The 25,210-nt window shown below is 43.4% G+C and overlaps 1 protein-coding gene across 1 annotated transcript; it reads left to right on the forward strand.

The window, feature by feature from the left end:
* The first annotated feature begins 720 nt into the window (after positions 1-720).
* On the forward strand, positions 721-1,865 carry LOC147639491 (uncharacterized). The gene has a single exon (XM_086783549.1). The coding sequence runs from the start codon at positions 804-806 to the stop codon at positions 1,758-1,760; it is 957 nt and encodes a 318-aa protein (XP_086639675.1). The 5' UTR covers positions 721-803; the 3' UTR covers positions 1,761-1,865.
* Positions 1,866-25,210: the final 23,345 nt, after the last annotated feature.

Genomic DNA, 25,210 nt, shown 5'->3' on the forward strand with positions numbered 1-25,210 from the left:
GAAGGCGAGACGAAAGCGAAAATCCTGCAAGAAACAAGCTGCACACGGAGAGGCGGAAGACGAAGGCCGGAGAAAAAGGAAAAAAACCCCCTAGGGGCGAAAGTCAGCAAGAAAGGGGGGGGTGAAGTGGCGAAGGAGAAGCCCTAGGGGGGGCGGAAGCTACGCGCAAGAGGGGTGGGGAGGAGAAATGCTGGCGGAGGGGGGGGCGGGGCGCTGCAGAGGTGAGGTGGGCGCGAAGAAAGGGGGGGCGGGAAGGCGATAAGGCGAGGAGGGGGGCGCAGTAGCGAGGGAGGGGGGCGCAGCCAACGAGAGCAGGCGGAGGGGGCAAAAGGAGGGGTGGCGGGCAGAGCAGCGTGGGAGGGGGGCGCAGAAGCGACAGCAGGCGGGGGGGCAAGAGAAGGCGACCAGCAAGCAGGCAGGCAGGGGGCGCAGATGTGCAGGAAGCGCAAGCAGGGATGGTGGGCGGGAGCTTCAGTGAGCCAGTTCGTGACATGAATTCCATATTACTTGTTAGTTATATGTTTATTTTATTATAATTTTGTTCTATAATAGACGCTACACGGCTGGATATATTGTGCTGCTTGCAATTGGTACACACACGCTTTTGCACTGCCCCAGCTTTCTTTCGTGTGTTTGGAAGTAGGTACCAAAATAAATCGAAGAAGGTTGTGTACATTAAAAAAGGAAGCTTGAAGGTAGGTGATGTGACGGTGTGACTTCTGTTAACCGCATTGATTTGGGGGAAGCTGAAAGAAAAAGCGTGGTAGCCTCGGGTTTCAAACACACAAGTTCCGTTCGATGAGATGGTGTCTTCTTCGTCTCCTGCATCGTGCTCTCCTTCTTCCGCAACGATTGGCTACTCCAAGATCGGTTCAACGTCTTCTTCTTCTTCTCTAGGAGAAGGGGCGGAGTACTCCAAGGTGGGCTTGGCAGAAGATGGTGGAAAGGCTATTCAGCCGCTCAAGCTCAAGTCCTGCTGTGGTGGCTATCGAGGGTGTGTGGTCGCTTGTGTGGCGGCCGCCATTGGGGTGTGTTTGCTGCTAGTCTTGCTAATCCATGGCCTCCATAGCCACACTGCACGCGTCTCTCTGCATAATCCAGATTCAGGGTCACCTTCCCCTTCCCCTTCATCTTCATATTTACCTGTTGTTTCTTCCTCTCCATCTCCATCTCCATCTCCCTCTCCCTCTGCCCCTTTAGAGCCACCTTCATTGACTTCGCTGTGCAACACAACGATGTACCCCCAGCTCTGCCTGACGACCCTCTCCTCTTACCCTTCATCGCCCCCGTCCGCTACCCTCCAAGATCTGACGGCATACGTTGCTTCGGCCGCTCTGATCGTGGTCAACCAGACCTACTTCCTGGGCGTGAACCTGTCCCACGGCAGCGGTGAGGTGGGCGGGAGCGGCGAGATGGCCGTGCTGCAAGATTGCCTGGAACTGCTGGACGGCGCCCGCGACGGACTGAGCCGCTCCATCGAGCGCCTTTCACACCTGGACGCCCGGGCGCCTGCAGCGGCCCTCAAGGGGCAGGTGATGGACGTGCGCGTGTGGTTGAGTTCATCCTATACGGACCAGGACACGTGCTGGGAGGAATTTCAAGAGACCGAGGGTCCTGTGAAGGAGCGCATGGGCAAGCAAGGGCAGCCCATCGCCCCGCTCCTTACCATCGCCCTCTCCTTCGCCCAAACGCTTCAACTGGCCGGCCCCTCAACATCCTATGCCGTGCAAGCGCCCTCCATCCCTGCCCCCGCACCCTAACAAGATCACTCTAGCGTTTTCCCCCTTTTAGCCAAAGTCAACTCTTGTATCATTAATGCTCTCTCCCATGTTCTACAACTACTACTACTTAATAAAAGCTTCAACCAAGATGTGTCTCGACTCTCAACTTTGAAGCTTTGGTTGCTGCCAAATTGGTGCAAACTACATTTGAACCTTGATTATTATTTTTTTAAATGAAAAGTTTGGCGTAGTGTTTTGGTTTTGTTTTGGGTTAAGGTCTTAGCATAGCAAAAATAATCTTGCTGGATCTTCTTGCTTTGGTGAGTTTCAGCTCCAAAAGCACATGGATGTCTTCACACACCTCTCTCTCTCTCGATCCCGGCTCCCTCTAGGCGCCCAGCTCCACGTCTCTCTCTCTCTCTCTCTCACATGTAGTGGTTGCATGCATTCTCATATAAGAAGCAACGTTTCTTATCTTTCACGCTCCTATCTGTCTATCTCTTGGCTGGGCACGGATAAGCGCAGAGGGGAGAAGCAGGAGGGTGACAAGGGCGCGTACTGAGGAATACGGCTATGGAGTGGTTGCTGAAGGCCACCATCATGCAGAAGTGAGAGAGACAGAGAGAGAGAGAGAGAAAGGGGCGGTTGGGGTGAGAGGGAGGAAGGGTGGCGACGCAGAAGGAAGTGGTCTGGGGGGTAAGAGGACGGCGACTCGCTGTTGCTGAGGTGAGGGTGCGCCAGAAGGAGAGGATCAACGAGCTGGCATGGGGCCCAGGGGAGTAAGACTCGGCATTTTTTTTGGATGTACTAAGGCGGGTTTCACAAGCGTTCGGAGGACTCAGCAGCATGTCAGGCAAGGCAGGCGCACACTTTTTGGCTGTGTCCACGAGCATCCCCAAGTTCCATTTCACAAACGTCGCCCGCCTGCAAATATAACATACTAAAATGGGGTCACAAAAAGAATGCCCTATACTCGCATGCAGAGATGGCGGGAGCAAGGTGCGACGGGGCGAAGGCGGGAGAGGTCGTGATTGATGCTGCAGAGCACGTGGGCACAATGTTTGCGCTTGGGCGAACATCCTTGCTAGTCACGAAGCAGGGAAATGCATCCCTGATACTAGGCATGCCACCTATTGGATGCAGGGTTTGGGTGTGAATAGAAGAAGCAGGACGTCCAGTACGTGGCATGCATCCACTGGACGAACTTTGGGCGGCGCACGCGTCCACGGACGCTTGTGAAACTCGCCTAAGGTTTAGCGAACGTTGGCATTTTTCCTTTTAGCAAGTTACATAGGGTAAAGGGGCTACTATCTACATGTGCATCACGAAAAAAGCATGAAAAACTCATTTTAATACAATTTTTTCCATCAAATTCAAAATCCAATATTTGTCTCTTTTACACACGTTTTGGTGATTTTTAATTTTCAATTATAGATTTTTGATAAAGGTTGGAAAGTCAAAGGAGACATTCCAATCTCCAAATCATGAAACCATTTTTAAGCTAGTGAGAAGACGCCACCTTGGAATTTCACTTTTGTTGTAAGAAGGTTTAAACTTTTTCAAATGTTTTTAAAGGGAACGGGCATTGTTTTCAAAGTGGCTACAAACTTAGTTACCCGAGGTTGTAAGTTAGCCTCTAATCTTTGAAGAAAGACAATAAAGCTTACACCACTCGGCACATTTAAGTCTCATTCTATCTTGTAAGAGTATACTTTGGAACACACTTGCTCTACTAAAAATTACTTGCATGTTCTTGCCCCATAGCTTCATTGTGTGGACATCAATTGATCACATGATGTCTACATAGCTTCACTATGTAGACTACAAGTAATGCAACCCAAGCTTAATATTAACCAAGGGAAAAAAAAGTGATGGGCCTATGAAGGCAACTTTTTGAAACTACTTCTTGTTTTTACCCAAATTCTCTCATTTTGAATCATGAGGACAAAATTGTAAAAAATGTACTATTTGTTCACATATATGGTATAACAATTCCATGTTTAAGTTTACAGAAACAATGTACTTAATGTAAGCCATCTATATTATAGGTTTAAAACACTCAAGCTTTGTAAACACTCAAGCTTTGGCATACTTTAAAACCTATGGTTGACTCCCTTTTTGAAACTTGCAAGAATATACCTCGTGATAGGGCCTAAGCCTTACTTCACAATTAATTGATCAAGCACAATCTAAGGCATAGACTTTAAGATAAAGGCCTAAGTTCCCTACTAGACCTCAAGGTAACCTTTAATGGGACTTTAGCGGTTATAACACTCATGACCTAAAGATAAAGTCCTAAGATCCAGATTAAAGGGGTTCATGGATCATAAGAAAACCAATCCTACAAATACATAGCACAAGAAGCACCCACTTAAAGAAGGTGAATATATTTCTTAAAGAAGGTAAATATATTTCTTAAAAGTATGTACCTATGCACAAAAGAGTTAACAGATTTCTTTTTTTAAAAGGTATAAAATCTCAAACATTTGCTATTCCATGTAAATTGCATGAACATGTGCATGTACTTAAAGGTATGCTACACATGATGTGATTATCATCATGTGATGAGTTTGTGTGTGTGTGTGTGTGTGTGTGTGTGTGAGGAGAGAGAGAGAGAGAGAGAGAGAGAGAGAGAGAAATCTATGTAAACTTATTGAAGTTACATTCTCATGTATACTTCTTGACATATCCATGATGTCATTGTGATGTAAATATTCTCATGTATACTTCTTGACATATCCATGATGTCATTTGTGATGTACATATTCTTCAGATCTCAAGGTGATGTCTTCATGTACTAACTTTTTAAGTGTCCTTAAATCTTTATAAAGAATAATAAAGTTTCATGAGAGCAAAAAATGTTCCACAAAACATTGTTGTTTACTCAAGAATATTCAAGGGGGAAAAAAGTCATTTACATGGTTTGCGTTTTTCTTTGAATTCTCTATGTGGATGTGCACTTGTGAAGTATTCTTCTTTATAATACTAAATGAATCATGATATAGCACATATATTCCTTGCTGATGAGCTCTCGCATTTTGAAAAGGAAGTCCAAAGTGTGAATAGTGTTTAATTGTTGCTCCCACCGTCCCATGATCCTCTAATCTCTATATCTCTATATCTCTATATTATCTTAAGGAAGAGTTTCACAAAGCTACCACATGGCAAGAATTTGGAGGTTCTGGAAGGAGAGAAGGAGGTTTGGGTAGAATTTGAATATGGAGTCTCAAAAGACGTGCGAGCACGAGCACGGTTGCCCACTAGTATGCTATAAAGCAAAACGTGTGAAAAAGTACTACTAGAGGTAAGCTTCATAAAAGTAAGACCTTAAGTTCTCTTTTACCATATATTTCTAAAATTTTTCCTTAGGCGTGGAGAATCTTATTCTTGACGATCAGTCAACGACTTCTCATCAATAACATAACTTGAAGGGTTTTCCATGGTGCTTTGACATCTAAAGGCTAGGGCTGACTTTGATTCTTTTGAGAATCTTGAAGTAAGTGGCCTGCTGACCATGAGAAGCGAGAAAGAAATCTACTCGGGCCAACAATTCCACTTGGGTAGTTTCACAAGGGCGGCGAACTGTTTATGCGAGAGGGGGACCTGGCTGGCCATCGCAAACCATAATTTGCTACTCTTCTTCCTCGTAAGGGAATCTTAGGGTTAGTGCATCTCTTTTCTCACGTGTGAGGCTCCTATATCGTATCTTCGAGGTTCATTTGTGCAGATGTCTTTGTCGATTCGAGGTTTTGTTCTACTTGTGATGCATTTTATAGGGATTGTATGCACCGGGAAAGATGTGCTCATGGTGCACACAAGAAGGGACTTTTAACCCATTCCTATATATAGTAAAGTTGAATCTCCCAAATTGGGACAAATTTGTTTTTTTTTAAATTCAATCTAGTAAACCTGATTTCCCAAATCCGGACAAATTTGTTTTTTCCAATTCAATTTAGTAAACTTGATTTACCATATATTGATCTAGCAAATTATATTACCTATCTAGCAAATAAGTGGTTCCTATATAGAAAAAATAATAATATCTATATAGGAAATTGATTTTACATATAGTAAAGAAGTGATTTCTATATGTGTGAATATCTATATAGAAAATTAATCTTACACTAGTAAATAAGTTTTCTGTATATAGCAAATAGCATTTCTTATATAGCATCATGAAGTTTGTATATAGTAAATGATAACAACCATACAAAAAACCCACCTGAAAACTAGCAAATGAAATAAAGTCTATGTAGCAAATTAGAATATATCTATATCAGAAATATAATTTTCACCTAGTAAAACCCATGATCTCTATATAGCAAAAAATAGCAACATTTATATAGCTAAGACCTCATGGTGTATATAATTGTATGGTCTTTAACTAAAGATTTCAATCTTCATAAAGGACATCGAGTATATTAGTATTAAGAAAGCAATCAATCTACATAAAGGACATTGAATCAATCTAATATTCATTATATTTTTTAAAAGGGTTTTAAATTTCTAATTAACAAGCTCTATGTAAAAAACTTGTATTTTTCTTGTATATAACATGTATCCAAATATAAGAAAGTATATGTGACTTCACAAAATTGATATACATCCACAAAGACTAGTTTTTTTTTTCAATAACAATAATGATATTTATATTAGAAACTCTTTAGTACCAAATACTACTTCTCATATTTTTCTAGTAATGCATACATATAAAATTCACTTATGCTATTATAATTTACAAGTTCGGGCATGTCCATCCTCAACTTAAGCAATTATCTCACACACCCTTTCTTCATTTTACTATGTTCTCTCTCTCTCTCTCTCTCTCTCTCTCTCTCATTAAGATAAATAATCTCATATATATATATATATATTATAGAGAGAGTGAGTTGTAAAGAGCAAAGAGAGTGAGAGGATGGGCAAGAGAGTAGAGAGATAATGATAGGAAGAGAGGGTGTGTATATGTGTGTCTATGAGAGAGAGTGCGAGAAAGAAAGAGAGAATGTGTGAGAAAGAGAAATAGAGATCAAGAGAGAGGTTAAGAGAGAACAAGGAGAAAAGGAGGCATAGGGGTAGAGAGAGAGAGTGTGTATGTTGAGAGAGAGAGAGAAAGAAAGAGAGAATGTGTGAGAAAGAGAAATAGAGACCAAGAGAGAGGTTAAGAGAGAACAAGGAGGAAAGGAGGCATAGGGGTAGAGAGAGAGAGAGTGTGTGTATGTTGAGAGAGAGAGAGAGAGAGAGAGAGAGAGAGAGGAACAAAGAAGAGGGAGTGAGGATGAGCAAGAGGGTAGAGAGATAGCGAGAGTGTTAGTGTGTGTTTGTAAGAGAGAGAGAGAGAGAGAGAGAGAGGTAATGAGGCAAGGAGATAATGAGAGGGTTTATGTATCTCTCTCTCCAGAGGATAGAAAGATAGTGAGAAGTAGAAAGAGAGTGTGTGAGAACAAAGAAAGGGAGAGATTGAGAGATAGAAGGGGGAGAAAAGGAGATATGGAAGTATAGATAAACAACGAGTGTGTGGGAATGAGAAAGGGAAAGCGTGAGGGTTGAGAGAGAGAGAGAGAGAGAGAGAGAGAGAGAGAGAGAGAGAGAGAGAGACATCTTAAAGACATTAAACCATCTTAAAGACTTTGAGAATAAGGATTACTAAATCCTTATTCTCAAAGAGGCGCATAGATAGAGAGAGAGAGAGAGAGACGTCTCAAAAACATTAAACCATCTCAAAGACTTTGAAAATAAGGATTATTATAAATCCTCATCTTGAAGAAGGTATGATGGTACCAATGCCAATTAACAACAAGTCATTTACCATTGAGGCTAATGACATGTTCTAGCACTTATATAAGTAAATTCTTAATTTTAAGATAATAATGTGTGGGCATGAATGTATGATATCTCTTCAAATTAATGATAAATTGGTGAACCCATAGTGGATGGTGTATAGGTAGGAGGACTTTCATTTTCTCATCACATGTAAGTAAGGTGGTCTAAAAAAGCATTTTTTTAATGCCAAACTTCCTACATGTATGTGTATCTAATTATGTACGTAATTAAATGTTGCTTTGATTTGAGACTCACCTCAATCCTAAAAGAGGGTCATCCCACATACAATATTGAAAGATGCCTCTTGATCCTAAAAAAGGATCATCCCACATATAATATTAAAAGATGTCTCTCTCTCTCTCTCTCTCTCTCTCTCTCTCTCTCTCACACACACACACATACACATTTACTTTTATTAGCTTATTCTCTCAATTTATTTGTCACTTACACATATATACATTTAGATACCCTCTCTCTCTCTCTCTCTCTCTCTCTCTCTTACACACACACACACACACACACATACACGTGTACACGCATACTCAAACATTGTTCGATGGTGACAAACAAACTTTGCAAGCATGCCCACATGCTTAAAAAGTTTAGTCACCATTGGATGATGTTTGATTGTAGCACCTAGTGCACATTTTTGAACTCTCTCAGTGCTCAAGAGGCCTTGAAAAAGCCCATTCTTCCCCATGCCATTATACCCAAATGTTGTCCTATGGAGATGAAACTTTGCAAGAATTCTTGCAAAGTTTGGTTGCCGTAGAACAATGTTTGATTGGTCAAGTAGTGACAAGTGCATATTTTCCAAGTCTCTTAGTGCTCGAGAGGCCTTGAGAAATCTTGCTTTTCCCCATGCCATCACACCTAAATATCGTTTGTTGTTGGTATGAAACTTTGCAAGCATGTGGAGAGTCCCCCCCACATGCTTGAAAATTTTGGTCACCATTGGGCGATGTTTGATTGCTTATACTTCGCCTAGTGCACATTTTTTAAGTTTCTTAATGCTTGAGGCCTAAAAAATCCCGCTCTTTTCCATGCCATCATAGCAAAACATCGTCCATGATGGTGATGAATCTTTGTAAACATGTGGGGGGAGGGGAACTCCCTCACATTGTAGTTGCAAAGTTTGGTCAACCATCAAACGATATTTGATTAGTCAAGTTTTTCTTCATGCACATTTTTCAAGTTTCTCAATGCTCGTCTCAAGAGGCCTTGAAAATCTCGTTCTTCCCCATGACATCACATCCAAACATTGTCTAATCGGATGATGTTTGATTGGTCAAGTAGTGCCCAGTGCACCATTTTCAACTCTCTTAATGCTCCAGAGGCCTTGAAAAATCTCTCTCTTTCCTACACCATCATACCCAAACATCATCTCATTGTAGCTAAACCTTGCAAGTATGTGGGGGGACCCCCCGAATAGTTGCAAAGTTTGGTCACCAACATCAGATGATTTATAGTATCTACTAGTGTGGTCTTTTCAAGTCTCTTAGTACTCAAGAGACTTGAAAGAGGCCTTGAAAAATCCTGCTCTTCCCCATGTCATAGTTAGAAATGCAAGCAAGAGTGGGCTATGGTGGATCAAATACAAGAATCAACATAATTATTAAGATGAGGCATGGATACTCAAAAACCAGCAATTTCTCATTAGGCCAATGCCTCAATTTATAGGTTTTACATCCACAAGATGCCAAGCATCTAATCCCACTGATTTCTCCTTGATTTGTGCCACCTCCCCTCTGGGGGACACCTTTTCCTAGAATCTTTCCACACCCCTATATTCACTCATGCTACCCTTGATTCTCTCATCAGTAGATTCCTCTTACCTTTTCACTGCTACCCACTTAATTACAGACTCCCTTTTACAGTCTCTTGCTAAGGGCTTGTTCCCGCACACACCCATTAACTTGCATATTTCAACACCTCCCCTCAAGTGAATAACTCTAGCACACCTGGACCCTATACCAAGTTTCCCTCTTACTTGGTAGTCCGCGACCAGTGCCTCAAGTCCCTAACTCATAGTCCTTGACACACTCTCTCTCTATGTGTCCAAGGCTACTACAAGTTCTCGTGACCTTGACTAAAGTGCTCACACATACATCTACCACATGGTCTACATCATCAATGTGGCTCAGAGGTGGTTTTACTCTATTAGGGTAGGCTACATTGGGTTGTGGGGTTTCTCTCTCTTTCTCTCTCATAAAAGATGTCCTGACTCCTCTACCTTAGGAGTCTCAATAGTTTACCGATGTAGATCCTTCTTCATTTGGTTTGCTATAGTAGTCTCTAGCCATATGTCCTTCCCACAGTTGTGGCAAAAGTGAAGGTCCTTCCTCCTCCCCTGCCTCTTCCTCGTCCTCATCCTCGTGTGAGGCCTCCTCGGGTGTAGAATGCTTTCTCCTCTTCAGTTATTGGTTCCAATCCTTTCTTCTATTTGACCTTGTTCTGTTTCTCTAGTAAAGCTCCCTCTGTCTCATGCAGCTTCAAATGTGGTACATTCTTTAAGGTTGCCCACAATGTTCTCATACTCTCCCTTGTCCACACTCTTTAGAAGCATTGCTAGTGCCTCGTCATCTTCTACCTGAAAAGATGCAGGGGGGAAGAGAGCTTGAGCTCTTGCAAGCACACTCACACACTCACAAAACCCTAATAGAGAACACACAAGGTGAGAGGCTGAAAATCTTCTTCTTCTCTACTCAACACTCAACACACCATATACAAGAATAAGAGTACACACAATATGAAAGGTACTCAACCAATACATACACGGGTTCTCTATAGTGTGAACCCGACTAAATGAGCTGGCGCTATAACTATGCCAATCTCTAGAGTGGCTGTCACACAGCCTGTCATCCCACTGGCCGCATATCACCCAAGATCTCACCAACCATGCCAGTGGTGTAAGTGCGGGGCCTATCCCCCAGGCGGGTCATCAGTGTCCACCGCCTCACTAGAGCTCGATATCTCAACACTCCCCCTCGAGCTCAACTCCATCTCATGTACACCAAGCGAAGCCTTGAATCTGCGGAGCTTCTTTGTACCCAATGCTTTGGTGAAGATGTCAGCTACCTGATCCTCTGTGCTGACATAAACAAGGTCAAGGTCTCCTGCCAAGACCTTCTCTCTGACGTAGTGGTAGTGGACCTCTATGTGCTTCGTACGAGCATGAAAGACTGGGTTCCTGGCCAACTGTATACTGCTAATGTTGTCACAGAAAATGACAACTTGTCTATCCACTGATAGACCCAAATCTGCAAGTAGCTTTCTCAACCAAGCTACCTCACATGCTGCCATAGCAGCTCCTCTGTACTCGGCCTCCGTACTCGATAGAGCAACCGTAGGCTGCTTCTTGCTGCTCCAAGTCACAGCAGCACTCCCCAAAGAAAACATGAATCCACTGGTAGATCTTCTGTCTAAGATACTACCAGCCCAATCAGCATCTGTGTACCCATGTACACATATCTCTGTCCCAGTCTCATAGAATAGTCCACAATGTAAAGTAGACTTCACATACCTCAGTATGCGTCTCACTGCATCCAAATGCGGTTTCCATGGAACCTGCATAAACTGACTCACCAACCCAACAGCATAGCTCAAATCTGGTCTGGTGATCGTCATGTAGATCAAACTTCCTACTATGCTCCTGTACATAGTAGGATCCTCCAAGATCTCTCCTGAATCTGCACTCAACTTGCCATTCTGATCCAATGGCACAGAAATAGGCTTACAGCCTGTCATACCATACTTGGACAACATGTCCAAGCCATACTGTCTCTGCAGTAATCCAATACCATGTGGTGACCTAATCACCTCAATGCCCAAGAAATATCTGAGCTCCCCCAGATCCTTCATCTCGAACTTCTGTCTAAGCAAGATCTTTACATCAAAGATCTCTGCATCATGGTCTCCCGTAATGATCAAGTCATCTACATAGATGACAACAAGCACAACCCCTCTATCACCATGTCTCACATACAATGAGAAATCTGCATTGGCTACATGAAAGCTAATAGTGACAAGATATTCAGAAATCTTGTCAGACCATGCTCTTGGTGCTTGCTTTAAGCCATACAAGGCTTTCTTCAACCTGCAAACATGCTCAGGGTGACCCACATCCTCATAACCAGGTGGCTGCAACATATACACCTCTTCTTGCAAATCCCCATGCAAGAATGCATTCTTTACATCCATCTGATGTAAAGACATTGCTTTGACGTAGCCACTGCTATCACAACTCTCACCGTTGCCATCTTGGCAACTGGGCTGAAAGTTTCCTCATAATCAATCCCATATGTCTGCGCATATCCTTTGGCTACCAATCTAGCCTTGTACCTGTTTATGCTTCCATCACTGTTATGTTTAACTTTGTACACCCACTTGCATCCAATGGCTTTCTTGCCTTCTGGCAATTGCACTAAATCCCAAGTTTCATTTCCATATAGTGCATCCATCTCCTCATCCATAGCTTTCTCCCAACACACATTTCCAACAGCCTCATCAATGCATGTGGGCTCAACAACCTGCACAACCTTTGCCATATATGCATAGTGATGTGCCACATAACCATCATAGGTAAATCTCTGCACAGGATTTCTCACTCTCCCAGATCTTCGCAGCTTCTCATTCATGGCTTCCATAGCCTTCTTTACACCAGGTGTTCTCATAGCTGGGATCCCAAGCTCCTCATCAAGGCTCATATCTGAGCCACTAGACTCTCCATCAACATGAGAATGCCCTGCAGAAATGTCAGGCATACCAAGGGGCTCAACCATTTTCTCTTTTCCTTTACGTGATGTAGTAATCACATTTTCAGGGCTGGTATTATGACGCAGCCTGCCACTCCATGGTCTATCAATAGACCCACTAGATGAGGACTCTCCTGGTCCACTCAAAGACTGTGATTGCTGACCTGCATTCCGTGCAACCACACTTCCACTCACATCAGCCCCAACAGCTTCTTTTTCAGCAGCATACCAGCTGCTCATCTCATCAAAGACAACATCCCTGCTTACTCTCAACTCACGTGTAGCAGGGTTATAACACCTGTATCCCTTTTGCTCAAGGGAATATCCAATAAACACACATTTTTCAGCTTTCGGATCCAGCTTAGTTCTCAACTCATCTGGCACATGCACATATGCAATGCATCCAAAGACTTTCAGATGAGACAAATCAGGTTTTCTGCCAGTAAACCTCTCCTCTGGAGTTACATCATGTATGGCTGCAGTTGGAGTCCTGTTCATGATGTATACAGCTGTAGAAACAGCCTCAGCCCAATAGCAATGCGGCATATTCTTCTCTTCCATCAATGCTCGCGCAATCTCAGCAATGTGCCTGTTTTTCCGCTCAGCAACTCCATTTTGCTGCAGAGTGTATCTGCATGTATACTGTCTCCGAATACCATTCTTCTTCAAATATTCAGAGAACTCATTGGAGAAGTACTCTCCCCCTCCATCTGACCTTAGGCACTTTACATATTTCCCTGTTTGCTTTTCAACCAAAACTGTGAAATTCTGAAAGTGAGTGAACACCTCACTCTTCTCCTTCATGAAATATACCCACACTTTCCTTGTGTGGTCATCAATGAAAGTCACATAATACCTGCAGCCTCCCATAGATATGGTCTTCGTAGGACCCCATACATCTGAATGCACAACATCTAGTGCATTTCTGCTCACATATCTGTTACGTGGAAACACATGCTTTGTTTGCTTCCCAAATTGGCATGCTTCACAGATTTTATGCATACCTTCCACTTTAAATTTTGGCAGCCCTGTCACAATTCCTTTTGTCTGCATAGACTTCAATCTCTGCACATTCACATGTCCAATTCTTTTATGCCATATGTCTGTGTCTGCAACAATTCTTGAACCATTTGCAAACATCGCAGCACTCATCTCAGGCATGTCTACATCCAACGTAAACATTCTGCCCACTCTGTTGCCTTTTGCAACCAACCTACACTTGTCTTTAAAATCTTCAACATAACATCCATCAGGGTTAAACCGAACCTGCAAACCCTGCTCAATCATCTGGCCAACTGAAACCAGATTCTTTGTTATGTTCGGTACATGAAGTACATCTGCAAGGTACTTCACTTTGCCATCCTGCATAGACAATGGCACATCTCCAATGTGGGCAATTGGATGAGCAGTGTCATCCCCTGTTTCCACAAAACCTGGTCTTTCCGGGTTTTTCATCTCCTTGAACCACTCCCCATGACTCGTCATGGGGTTCGAAGCGCCTAAATCCACATACCATACATTATCTTTTTGTGCTGCATCAACATTTTCAGACATGGCATTCACAACATGCTGCATAACAAACAACCTTTCATTATCCTCATTATTTCTGCTTGAGGATGCATAGTTGTTTTGCTGCACTTTCCCATTTTACATGTCAGCCTGCTTCTTATAACATTCTGACTGCACATGTCCAGGCTTACCACAATAATAGCATTCACGTGCATCATTATATTGCCTTTGCCAATTTCCACGGCCTCTTTGACTCCCCCTGCCTCTAAATTTGCCTCTTCCACCTGCGTGTTGTTGTTGTTGTTGATTCTGGTGGGACTGTTGTTGTTGCTGCTGCTGCTGGCCATAATTCTGATTACCTGTTCGGCCACCTCCTTGACCGCGTCCACGGCCTCCTCTACCTCGTCCTCTTCCTGAACTCGTGTAGAAGGCCTGTTGCTCTGAACTGTTTTTGCTTTGTGAAGACTGTTGGTCTTCACCCAAGTTCTTCTCTTCAATAATCAGCATAGACACCAAATCTGTAAAGTTGGGAATGTTTTCCCGAGTCTGATAGACGTCTTAAACGCCTTGTATTGTGGCCCGAGACCACGTAGACAGACTTCCACCTTGTCATCATCATCTACTGACACACCAATAGATGCAAGGGATTCCACAATACCCTTTATCTTCAGCGCATAGTCATTCACAGACATGCTCTTTTTCTCCACAGTATGAAGTTCATTCTTCAACTGTATCTTACGTGCCTTGGTATTTGTTTCATAAAGCTTTACCAAGGTGTCCCACGCCTCCTTGGGAGACTTGGCATCCTGAATGTGCCCAATCATGGTGTCCTGTATACTAATGGAAAGCCAATACATTACTTTCCTGGCTCCTTGGTTCCAGTCTTTAAACTCTTTCACATCTGCAACAGCAGTCGGATTTATATCCGGTATCTCCGGTGCCTCTTCATGCTCACCTTCTATGTAGTCCCAATAACCTTTTCCCATCAGGAAATTCGTCAACCTGAACCTCCAAGCATGGAAGTTATTCTTGTCAAGCTTCTCAGCCACAATCTGAGTTATCCCATCATTTGACATCTTGCCAAACACACAATTTTACCAGAAACTGCACTCTGGTTTTTCTGCACAAACTGCTGTATTTTCTGCACAGCGGTACTGTAGTACTCTCAAATGTCACCAACAGTGACTTCAATGTGCATACATACACCCAATGGCAACTGTAGACCTCTTTGCAGCACCCACAGTGTCTGCACAGTCAATCTGTCTTCCTGCAGTTCTTAAAACAGAGTTCTGCAGAGAATCGATGACTTACCCGCAGTGCTCGAAATCGCCTGCTTTCTGAAAAACGGAGGTCCAGACGCGCCCGAAACGCGTTTCCGGCCCGGAAATTCAGTCCAAAGGACTACATAGGTACCCTATAGCTTTACTCCCGCGAAGAAAGCTCCTCAATCAGAGACCGTTTGCCGATGCCTCCCGTAGAGCTCCTGACAAGGGTGTAGTCACCAACACAATAGGGAAGAGTAGTTGAAGCTCTTACCCTCGTACCGCTTCCTGTGGTTCTCTTGCTTGCAGCTCAGCCCTTAGCACGAACCAGGCTCTGATACCATGAAAAGATGCAGGGGGGAAGAGAGCTTGAGCTCTTGCAAGCACACACACACACTCACAAAACCCTAATAGAGAACACACAAGGTGAGAGGCTGAAAATCTTCTTCTTCTCTACTCAACACTCAACACACCATATACAAGAATAAGAGTACACACAATATGAAAGGTACTCAACCAATACATACATGGGTTCTCTATAGTGTGAACCCGACTAAATGAGCTGGCGCTATAACTATGCCAGTCTCTAGAGCGGCTGTCACACATCCTGTCATCCCACTGGCCGCATATCACCCAAGATCTCACCAACCATGCCAGTGGTGTAAGTGCGGGGCCTATCCCCTAGGCGGGTCATCAGTGTCCACCGCCTCACTAGAGCTCGATATCTCAACACTACCTTCCCAATGGCTGCTGCCAGTTGTTGCTTAATGCTTTTGTATTTGTTCAAGTGTGTGGTTAGAAGTTCACTTTCTTTCATGTCAAGTTTGTAGAATTGCATTAGCAGATTTATCTTGCCAAATAATTTGTTAAGTTCATCCCATGCATCTTTAGTTTGTTGTATCCCTGCGATGTGGTGAATGATTTCATCATTTAAGCTAAGTGCAATGAGCCCTAATGCTTTCTCATTTCTGTTATTCCACTCATTCTCCCCACTCTCCACTGGACATTCATCTCTTCCCTCAATTAGCCCCCCCACAGATTCTTCCTCCTCACATGAGCAAATACATGGTCTTTGTTTGCCATGTATGGAACTGCTCCCCGTTAAATTTAGCTATTTCTTGTGCAGTGCTCATGATGATGTGAAGGGGGTCTTACCTCTTGATCCAATTCAAGACTCAAGGGCAGTGTCTACCCTTGTACAACTCCATTTTGGTGTTAAATGATAATTACAACAGATTTACAAGCATGAATAATGCAGAGCTTGATTCCTCTTCTTCTTCTTCTCCACAAAAGGGTTCTATGAAAAAAATAAGGGAAATACAACATAAGTACTAAAGTAATATGTACATACGGTCCATAACGTGAACAGGCTAAGTGAGTGAGCTGGCAAGATAAGTATGCCATAACTCAATGGTGGACTAGTAGTATAGCTGGTGTAGTCCAGCTATAGAATCACTGGCAAAGATCTATCATGTCAGTATCCTAGCAAACATGCCAATGATGTAAGTGGAGAAAATGGTCACCCGACATATCATGTGTCATTAGTTGGTGTTCCACGAGAGCCTGGTGATATGATGCAATCTCTAAGGCTACTTCTTCTTTTGTAGGTGCTTTGTCTCCTCTTCCACCTATTGTAGGCTGCATCTCATCTTTTCATCTCATCTTTTTAGGCTTCCTTATCTTCTTACCTTCAGTGACTTTCTTGGCCATTTCTTGTATCAGCTCCTTTGTCTCCTTTAGGACATCTTGTCCTTGCTGCAATTCTTCTAGAATGTGGGCAGGTGGCTCCATCACTCCTTCAGCCTAAGTTATCTTTACCTTGGGGAATGGGGATGTTTCCTGGATGGCTGAGTACCTTCATGAGAAAGTAAGGATTGCATACCTTTAATTGGTGGGACTTTAGATAATTCTCCATCTCTCTGTGTATATACCATGCACAATCTACCGGTTTCTCCTCATGTACCCTTGCGATTCGATGGAGAGGTATCATTTTGTATCTATCTACGGGTTTCCCTTGCATGAGCATTGACACTGCTTTGCAAGCTCTCTCATCTACCTCCTCTCATATATTTTTGTACTCTGCCCCATTCAAGTTGTAGGCGACCTTCTTCAGCATGTCATTCATGGGCATGTGATTGAATTGGTGGGGGCAGTGTAGAGCCTCATGGATCATGTCCTCTGTGATGAGAACCTGCTATGTTGTTCCATCAGGTTTCGTGATGGTACCCCTCTTGGTATTTTGGTCGTAGGACTTGAGGTAATTTGTACGTAATGATGGGTTTATGGTGTGCTCGGGGGGGGGGGGGGGGGGGGGGTCACTCATAAATATGTAAGCATAGCACGTGGGTTCAACAGAAGGGATTTTTTAAATCCTTTTTTTACACATTTTTTACATACATAAGGGAACCATTTAAAGGGGGTATTTGCAAATTAAATAGAAAAAGGGTGTGTTTTACTTATGAAAAATTTACAGATAAGAGGTTCTTTAATTTGGCCTTGAACGCATGGTGGCATAGAAAGTTTACATATAGTGAACCCCTCGAGATGGTGCGGGGGAGGATCTCTGCCATCCTACCAAGTTCCACCTTCTCTAGCTTGTATTGAACACATCAATGTGCTCCAAGATCTTCAAGAATTCACGGCGGCTGTGATATTGGAAGATGATCTTCCCCTGATTTGTCTATATGCCTGACTGGATCATGGTGCCTTGAAACTCCTGTGCATATGGACCAAGATAAGTTAGCTTGGGAACCCATTGTGCCCTCTTCTTCTTCTGGACCGATGATTCTATAGCATTGGCCTAAGTCACCGTTGGGTTTTCCTCAAACTCCGAGTCTGAGGTCCCTGAGGATGCCATTTGTAACAATAGTATTAAGGTGTCAATCATTGTTGTGACTGGTAGGAGCTCACGACCTTAGTGACATTTTGTGTGTGTGTGTTATCTTCTAAGCATTGGTGTATAATGGGAAGAGTGTTAGTGTGGTTAGCAATGAATCAATAAAGGATGTGTGCAAATTAGTGTTTGTCGTCGTGAGTTAGTCTTATTCCATGAAGCAGAAGTGTTAATTCCATGAACTGACAGAGCATGAAGTAGCAATTCGTGATTCAGTTAGTGCATGAAGTGTTACAGAGCGTGAGCTGCTAGGCCGTGAACTGTTAGGCCGTGAAGTAGCAGTGCGTGAAGTAGCTTAGCCATGAAGTAGCAGTTCGTGTGATTAAGTTAGTGCGTGAAGTGTTACAACGTGAGTTGCTAGGCCATGAAATACTAGGCCATAAAGTAGCAGTGCGTGAACTAGCTTAGTCATGAAGTAGCAGTGCATGAATGTCTAGTTTGTGAACTGTAAAGATGTGAAATGTTAGTCCGTGAACTAGCAGTCCATGATGTGTTAGTATGTGAAGTGTTACAACGTGAGTTGCTAGGCCATGAAATATTAGGCCGTAAAGTAGCAGTGCTGCATGAAGTAGCTTAGTCATGAAGTAGCAGTGCATGAACGTCTAGTTTGTGAACTATAAAGATGTGAAATGTTAGTCCATGAACTAGCAGTCTGTGATGTGTTAGTATGTGAACTAATAAATTTTGCATCACGACTAAAAGTGTGTTATGTTTGTTAGTGGTTTGCACTTTGGTATGAGCAATCTAACACTTAGAAGGTGGATTATCTACAAAATCGAGATTTTAGTGTTGACGCCATGAAATAGCAGACTACTATTTCATGTGTCCAGTCCCTTGTGCTTTTGTCAGTGTGAGGGGATTGATGGAAGTTGTCATTTTTAAGAGTGCAAGAAGGAAATGGGAAGATAAACACAAGAAGGAAAAATAACTGATGCAATTGTTTAGGGTTTTGTGTGCACTATCTCACAAGCAATGCATTAACCCAACGATTTTAAACAATTGAAAGTGTGCTTGGAGCTCCTACCTGAGAAATGATGATCGCAACAAGCAAAGTGTACAATGACGGTGTAGTGCTGGATGAACAGAGCACCAACAATGATCGCAATCAACCAGGCTTGGAGAATAAAGAAGAGAATGCACGAAAAGGAAAAAATGACATATTTATTGTCCATCGGCACCGGTGGCCATCTTAATTGGGTATGCCACGTGTCCAACTACAATTTGTAGAGGCCTTTTGACCATTTCACGGTGTGAACTGGCATAAGTACGTGAACTAGCTTGAAGTGTTTCACGTCGTGAAATAGCCCGGAGCGGTTCACGACGTGAACTAGCCCGACCGGTTCACAATATGAACTAGCTTGCTTCCTTATGCATGCAAATATTGATACCCTATGGATTCCTATGTGCCCAAACATTCCAAGGCTGCACATTATGCATTCAAAGGAGTAGAAGTGTACTCATGGTGAAATGAATGAACATGTTTCATGGCATGAAAATTATACCCCTTCACCTTGTACCCACTTGCTTGGAGCTTGGTACCCCTTGTCATCCACTTTCCTCTTATTGTGCCATGGGAACCAATGTTGTACTTGGGAGCTTGTGGGTATGTGTTGTAATCGCTTTAGTTCGGATTGAGAATTTTTAAGTTTTTCCATCCAGTGAAGGAGTATATCCACCGAATCCTGGTGAACCTGTTTCATTTCCTATGCATGTCTTTAGTACCCTGGTTCACAACTTGGCTCAGCTTTATCTCTTTGGTGGATGACATTAACAGTGTCACTCTCCCTTGTTTACTTGGTTGAACTGGTTTCTTCTTCTAGACCAATTTTGGTGATGCCTTAACACTTGATTGAGTGGTGCAGACCTGATTGTGTCTATGGCTCTCTACGGTTCTTCTGGAGGTACACGTGTCATTGGGTCGTGGATTGGTTTTTGGTACCCATATCATTACATTTCCTTGATAGTAGCCATGTGCTGCTAGTAAGTCTTTTCTGTTGCTTTCTCTCCTTGGTTAGATTCCCTTGTCTTTTGCCTATAGCATGGCTTTCTTGCCTTGATACCCATGAGGTTTTGTCCTTATCATAGTAGGATTTGGGATCCCATTGTTGTCTAACTGGATACCTTTGCTGCCTTTTCTGTGGGTCTCTGGAATGGGGATGATGTTTTGATGTGGATGCCTCTTCTGTTGAGTCCTCAACCTTGCTTGGCATTGGTGGCTCCATGTCGCATGCCACTACTTGTTTTACCTTATTAAATGGACTCCATAATGGAAGGGTGATGGTTTCCTTTCCATCATTGAGTTATACTTCTCATTTTTCCCATTGGATGTGACAGTTTTGCTGCCGTAAATCTAGGATCGTCCCAAGAAGCATCTCCTCTTCAATGGTTAATGCAGGCATAACAAATACCTTCCCTACCAAGGGATTATTTTTTATTGAGATGTTCATATTAAAAAATCCCATTGTTTATGTAACAGATGGATGCACATTGCGAACCTATGCATTAGTTGCCTCTAGGTGGGGGTTATTTAAAGCTACCCATGTCTCATAGGAAATCAAGTTATGACTTGAACCCATATCAATCAATGCGATGCTTGTCATGTGACTACTCTTTATAGAGACATTTACCTTAAGTTGTGCACGTTCAATATGTAGATCATCCTTGTCAAGCAAGGTGAGTGAAGCCACGTTCACGTGTAGCGTTCTCCTTTGGAGTCTTTGTTTTGCTTTGGCTTCCCTCGCCTTGGCTTCCTCTTAAGCTTGTCTGATCTTTTCCTTGACTAGATCTTTCTTCTCTTTTGTGAGCATTCCTGGACCAGGGATCCATAATATTTATTGAGTTTGCTTCCATTGATATATCCCTACATTTCAGTTTCAATTTGGACTTGAGGGGTGATTTCGGACACTCTAAAAGGCCCTAACTATCATGGCCGTGTGAAAATGGAACAGCACAAGTGTGGGCATGGTGGTTGCTGAGTCAGAATATTGAATGATTCACATGGGGGGTGCCCGGACAGAGTTAAAGATGTGTGGACATCCCTAGGTGTGAAGGGGGGAACTAGAACATTAAACTTTTAATGTTTATTAAAGTTGCCCCTAGGCCTTATTAGTGGCCCCTAGGGACTTTAATAACTTTTAAAGTGGGGGCCCCTAGGATTATTATGGAGAGGGGGCCACTCCACTTTTGGAGTGTGTGCTTCTCTATCCTCTCTCTCTCTCTTCTTTTTGGGAAAAAGAGTCGTGGAGCATACTTGCTTGTTCTCAAGCGTGGAAAAGCTGAGGAGAAGGAGTCGACTACTGGTTGGGGATTCTGCTGCTGATTTCTGTGTGCTCTGGAGCAGGCCGTACAACAGCTGTACAGGTCTGTACGACAGCAGGTACTGCTGAGGACAGAGGCGGCGTTGAGCTGTGGAACAGAGGCGGCTGTAAACAGAGTGTTGTAGTTGCTGAGGACAGAGGCGGCGTTGAGCTGTGGAACAGAGGCGACTGTAATAGCAGACTGCTGTAAATGCTGGTACAGGCTATGCAGACAGGTAAAACTGTAGGTATAGCATTGTACAACCATCGTACAGTGTACAGACAGTCCAGGTATAGCAGTACTGCTGCTAGCAGCACTGGACAGGTACTGGACAGATCTGGCTGCGCAGGTACAGGCGACGTTTGCAAGGATAACTTCTGGCACGTATCCCGAGGCAGTACAGATCGGTTTAGGGCTATTTTTTAGATCTGTACAATCAAGTACAACATAGAGTTTGACGCAAGGAGGAGAGTACAGACAAGTACATAAACACGTGTGAAGCAGGGTTGTGGAAACAAGTGCCTGCAAGTACAGATTGGTACCGTTGCTTCCTCCAGTGCAAAAACACGGGCTGATTTTGGTAAGCTCCACATCTGTTCATCTATCTCTCTTTCTACTGCTTGATGTTTGTTGCAGATTTGAGCTATCTGGCCCCTTGTGAGAGGAGGGGTATGGCAGATTAACAAGGGTTGAGAGGACAGAGTTTGGATAGTACATGTATGTATGAGCTGAGATGTTGAATCATGTACTTGAGTTATGCTAGATGTATGCTCATGGCTACCCTGCTTAGTGGTCTTGGCTGATCAGAGGGAGGCACAGTGTGTTATTTTGAGACACAGATCTGTGTGCATGGATCCTCTGTGCTAAGAGGTATTGTGGGCCGTCAGATTGGACATACAGGTGTAATCTCTTGGCTGATTTTTGTTGTACTCAGCCATTCATACTTTTGGAATTGAATAAAGAAATACCGCAAGGGGCACCAAGCTTTGGGGCCAATAGGTGTCGCCTTGTTTTCATATTTGGGCACTCTAGCCCCAAGATTTTCTGTTTTCTTATCTAGACTACAAGTGGACGGGTGACCACTAGTCTACCGCACTCTGGTTTCTATCAGAGGCCGGTTTCAAGGTCCCGTCCCTATAGGGGCCACTAAGGCCTAGGGGCAACTTTAATAAACATTAAAAGTTTAATGTTCTACTTCCCCCCCTTCTAGGGATGTCCACACATCTTTAACTCTGTCCGAGCACCCCCCATGTGAATCATTCAATATTCTGACTCAGCAACCACCATGCCCACACTTGTGCTGTTCCATTTTCACAGGGCCATGACATTTGAAACCGGCCTCTGATAGAAACCAGAGTGCGGTAGACTAGCGGTCACCCGTCCAGTTGTAGTCTAGATAAGAAAACAGAAAAGATTGGGGCTAGAATGCCCAAATCTGAAAACAAGGCGACACCTGTTGCCCCAAAGCTTGGCGCCCCTTGCGGTATTTCTTTATTCAATTCCAAAAGTATGAATGGATGAGTACAACAAAAATCAGCCAAGAGATTACACCTGTATGTCCAATTTGACGGCCCACAATACCTCTTAGCACAGAGGATCCATGCACACAGATCTGTGTCTCAAAATAACACACTATGCCTCCCTCTGATCAGCCAAGACCACTAAGCACGGCAGCCATGAGCATACATCTGGCATAACTCAAGTACATGATTCAACATCTCAGCTCATACATACGTGTACTGTCCAAACTCTGTCTCAACCCTTGTCAATCTGCCATACCCCTCCTCTCACAAGGGGCCAGATAGCTCAAATCTGCAAGACATCAACTAGTAGAAAGAGAGATAGATGAATAGATGTGGAGCTTACCAAAATCAGCCCGTGTTTTTGCACTGGAGGAAGCAACGGTACCAATCTGTACTTGCAGGCACTTGTTTCCACAACCCTGCTTCACACGTGTGTATGTACTTGTCTGTACCCTCCTCCTTGCGTCAAACTCTATGCTGTACTTGACTGTACGGATCTGAAAAATAGCCATGTACCGGTCTGTACTACCTCGAGATACGTGTCAAAAGTTATCCTTGCAAACGTCGCCTGCAGCCAGCACTTGTACACGCCTGTACCTATGCAGCCAGATCTATCCAGAACCTGTCCAGCATCGCCAATAGCAATACTGTTGTACCTAGACTATCCGTACACTGTACGACACTCGTACAGTGCTGTACCTGCAATTGTACCTGTCTGCACAGCCTGTACCAGCAACTCCAGCAGTCTGTTATTACAGCCGCCTCTGTTCCACAGCTCAACGCCGCCTCTGTCCTCAGTAGTACCTACTGTCGTATAGACCTGTACAGCTATTGTACGGCCTGCTCCAGCACACAGAAATCAGCAGCAGAATCCCCAACCAGCAGCAGTCGACTCCTTCTCCTCAGCTTTTCCACGCTTGAGAACAAGCAAGTATGCTCCACGACTCTTTTTCCCAAAAACAAGAGAGAGAGAGAGGAGAGAGAAGCACACACTCCAAAAGTGGAGTGGATCCCTCTCCATAATAATCCTAGGGCCCCCCACTTTAAAAGTTATTAAAGTCCTTAGAGGCCACTAAGGCCTAGGGGCAACTTTTAATAAACATTAAAAGTTTAATGTTCTGGTTTCCCCCCTTCACACCTAGGGATGTCCACACATCTTTAACTCTGTCCGGGGACCCCCCATGTGAATCATTCAATATTCTGACTTAGCAACCACCATGCCCACACTTGTGCTGTTCCATTTTCACAGGGCCATGACACTAACCCTCTGTATTTGAGTTTCTTTTTTTTTGGTGCCTCCCACACCATACATGAGGCTGAGGTCCCCTGTTTCCAGTTCTTGTGTTTCACGTTATGGTCAAACTAGTGTTTTCTCCGTAGTTTTTCGACCATAATCCCATGCGGCGATGCAATTAGTCGGGTTTCATTGAGTTTCTCTAAGTCAACCAAACTCTCGGCTAATGCATTCTCTGTGAGCCTTTTCTATACTGCAATTCACAGGCTTGTAACTAAGAATTCCATAGGAATTACTACATTAATGCCATACTCTAGACAAAAGGAAGTGTACTTATCTACCTTATATGATATACAATAGGCCCATAGTGCTATAATAGTTAGCTTGTGCTCCCAATAATCCGTGCGACTTGCTTCTAAAGTCTTATTCAAGATAGCACACAAAATCTTGTTTGTGCTCTTTGCTTGGCCATTTGCTTAGGTAATAAGACGATGATTTGCAATGGACTACAAAGAATCCCGTAAGTAATTTCTCAATCACCTCATTAATGAAATGTGAACCTCGATCACACTGACTAATTCCAGTGGGCAACCAAATCTAGAAATTATATGTTCATATAAGAACTTGGCCGTAGTTCGAGCATCAGCTCTTTTGGAGGCTCTCGCCTCTACCCACTTAGTGAAATAATCCGTGGCCCACGATCACATAATAGCCTTGTAAAACGGATGCGGTACTAGACTAATAGATCCAATAAAATTAATACCCCATTTCTCAAAGGGTTGTCTCACAATCACAAGGTTGAGCGCCATCTTGTCCTTTTTTTGCAGAATAGCAAACTGCTGACATTCCTTGCATCTTTTCATAAATTCTATGGCGTCTCTGAATAACATAGGCCAGCACATTCCTGCTTGAAGTACTTTGCGAGCTATAACTTCTCCCGTAAAATGTCCTTCGGCTATTCCAGAGTGTGATTCTTCTAAAATCATGACGAACTCATATTCTCGCACACATCTCCTGAGGATATCGTCCTTGCCTAGCTTATATAGTTCTCCCACAATCAATTGATATGGTGCAACTAGCTTAATAAGCTAACGCATCTTATCTTTGTTCAAAGGTCAATCTTGTGGGAACCCTTGATCTAGGTATTCTAATATTTCCTCACTCCACTCAGGCACCATATCAATTTTGAAAACATAT

This window comes from Cibotium barometz, chromosome 4 (assembly GCF_041138505.1).
Source record: "Cibotium barometz isolate CiBa-2024 chromosome 4, ASM4113850v1, whole genome shotgun sequence".
NCBI lineage: Eukaryota > Viridiplantae > Streptophyta > Polypodiopsida > Cyatheales > Cibotiaceae > Cibotium > Cibotium barometz.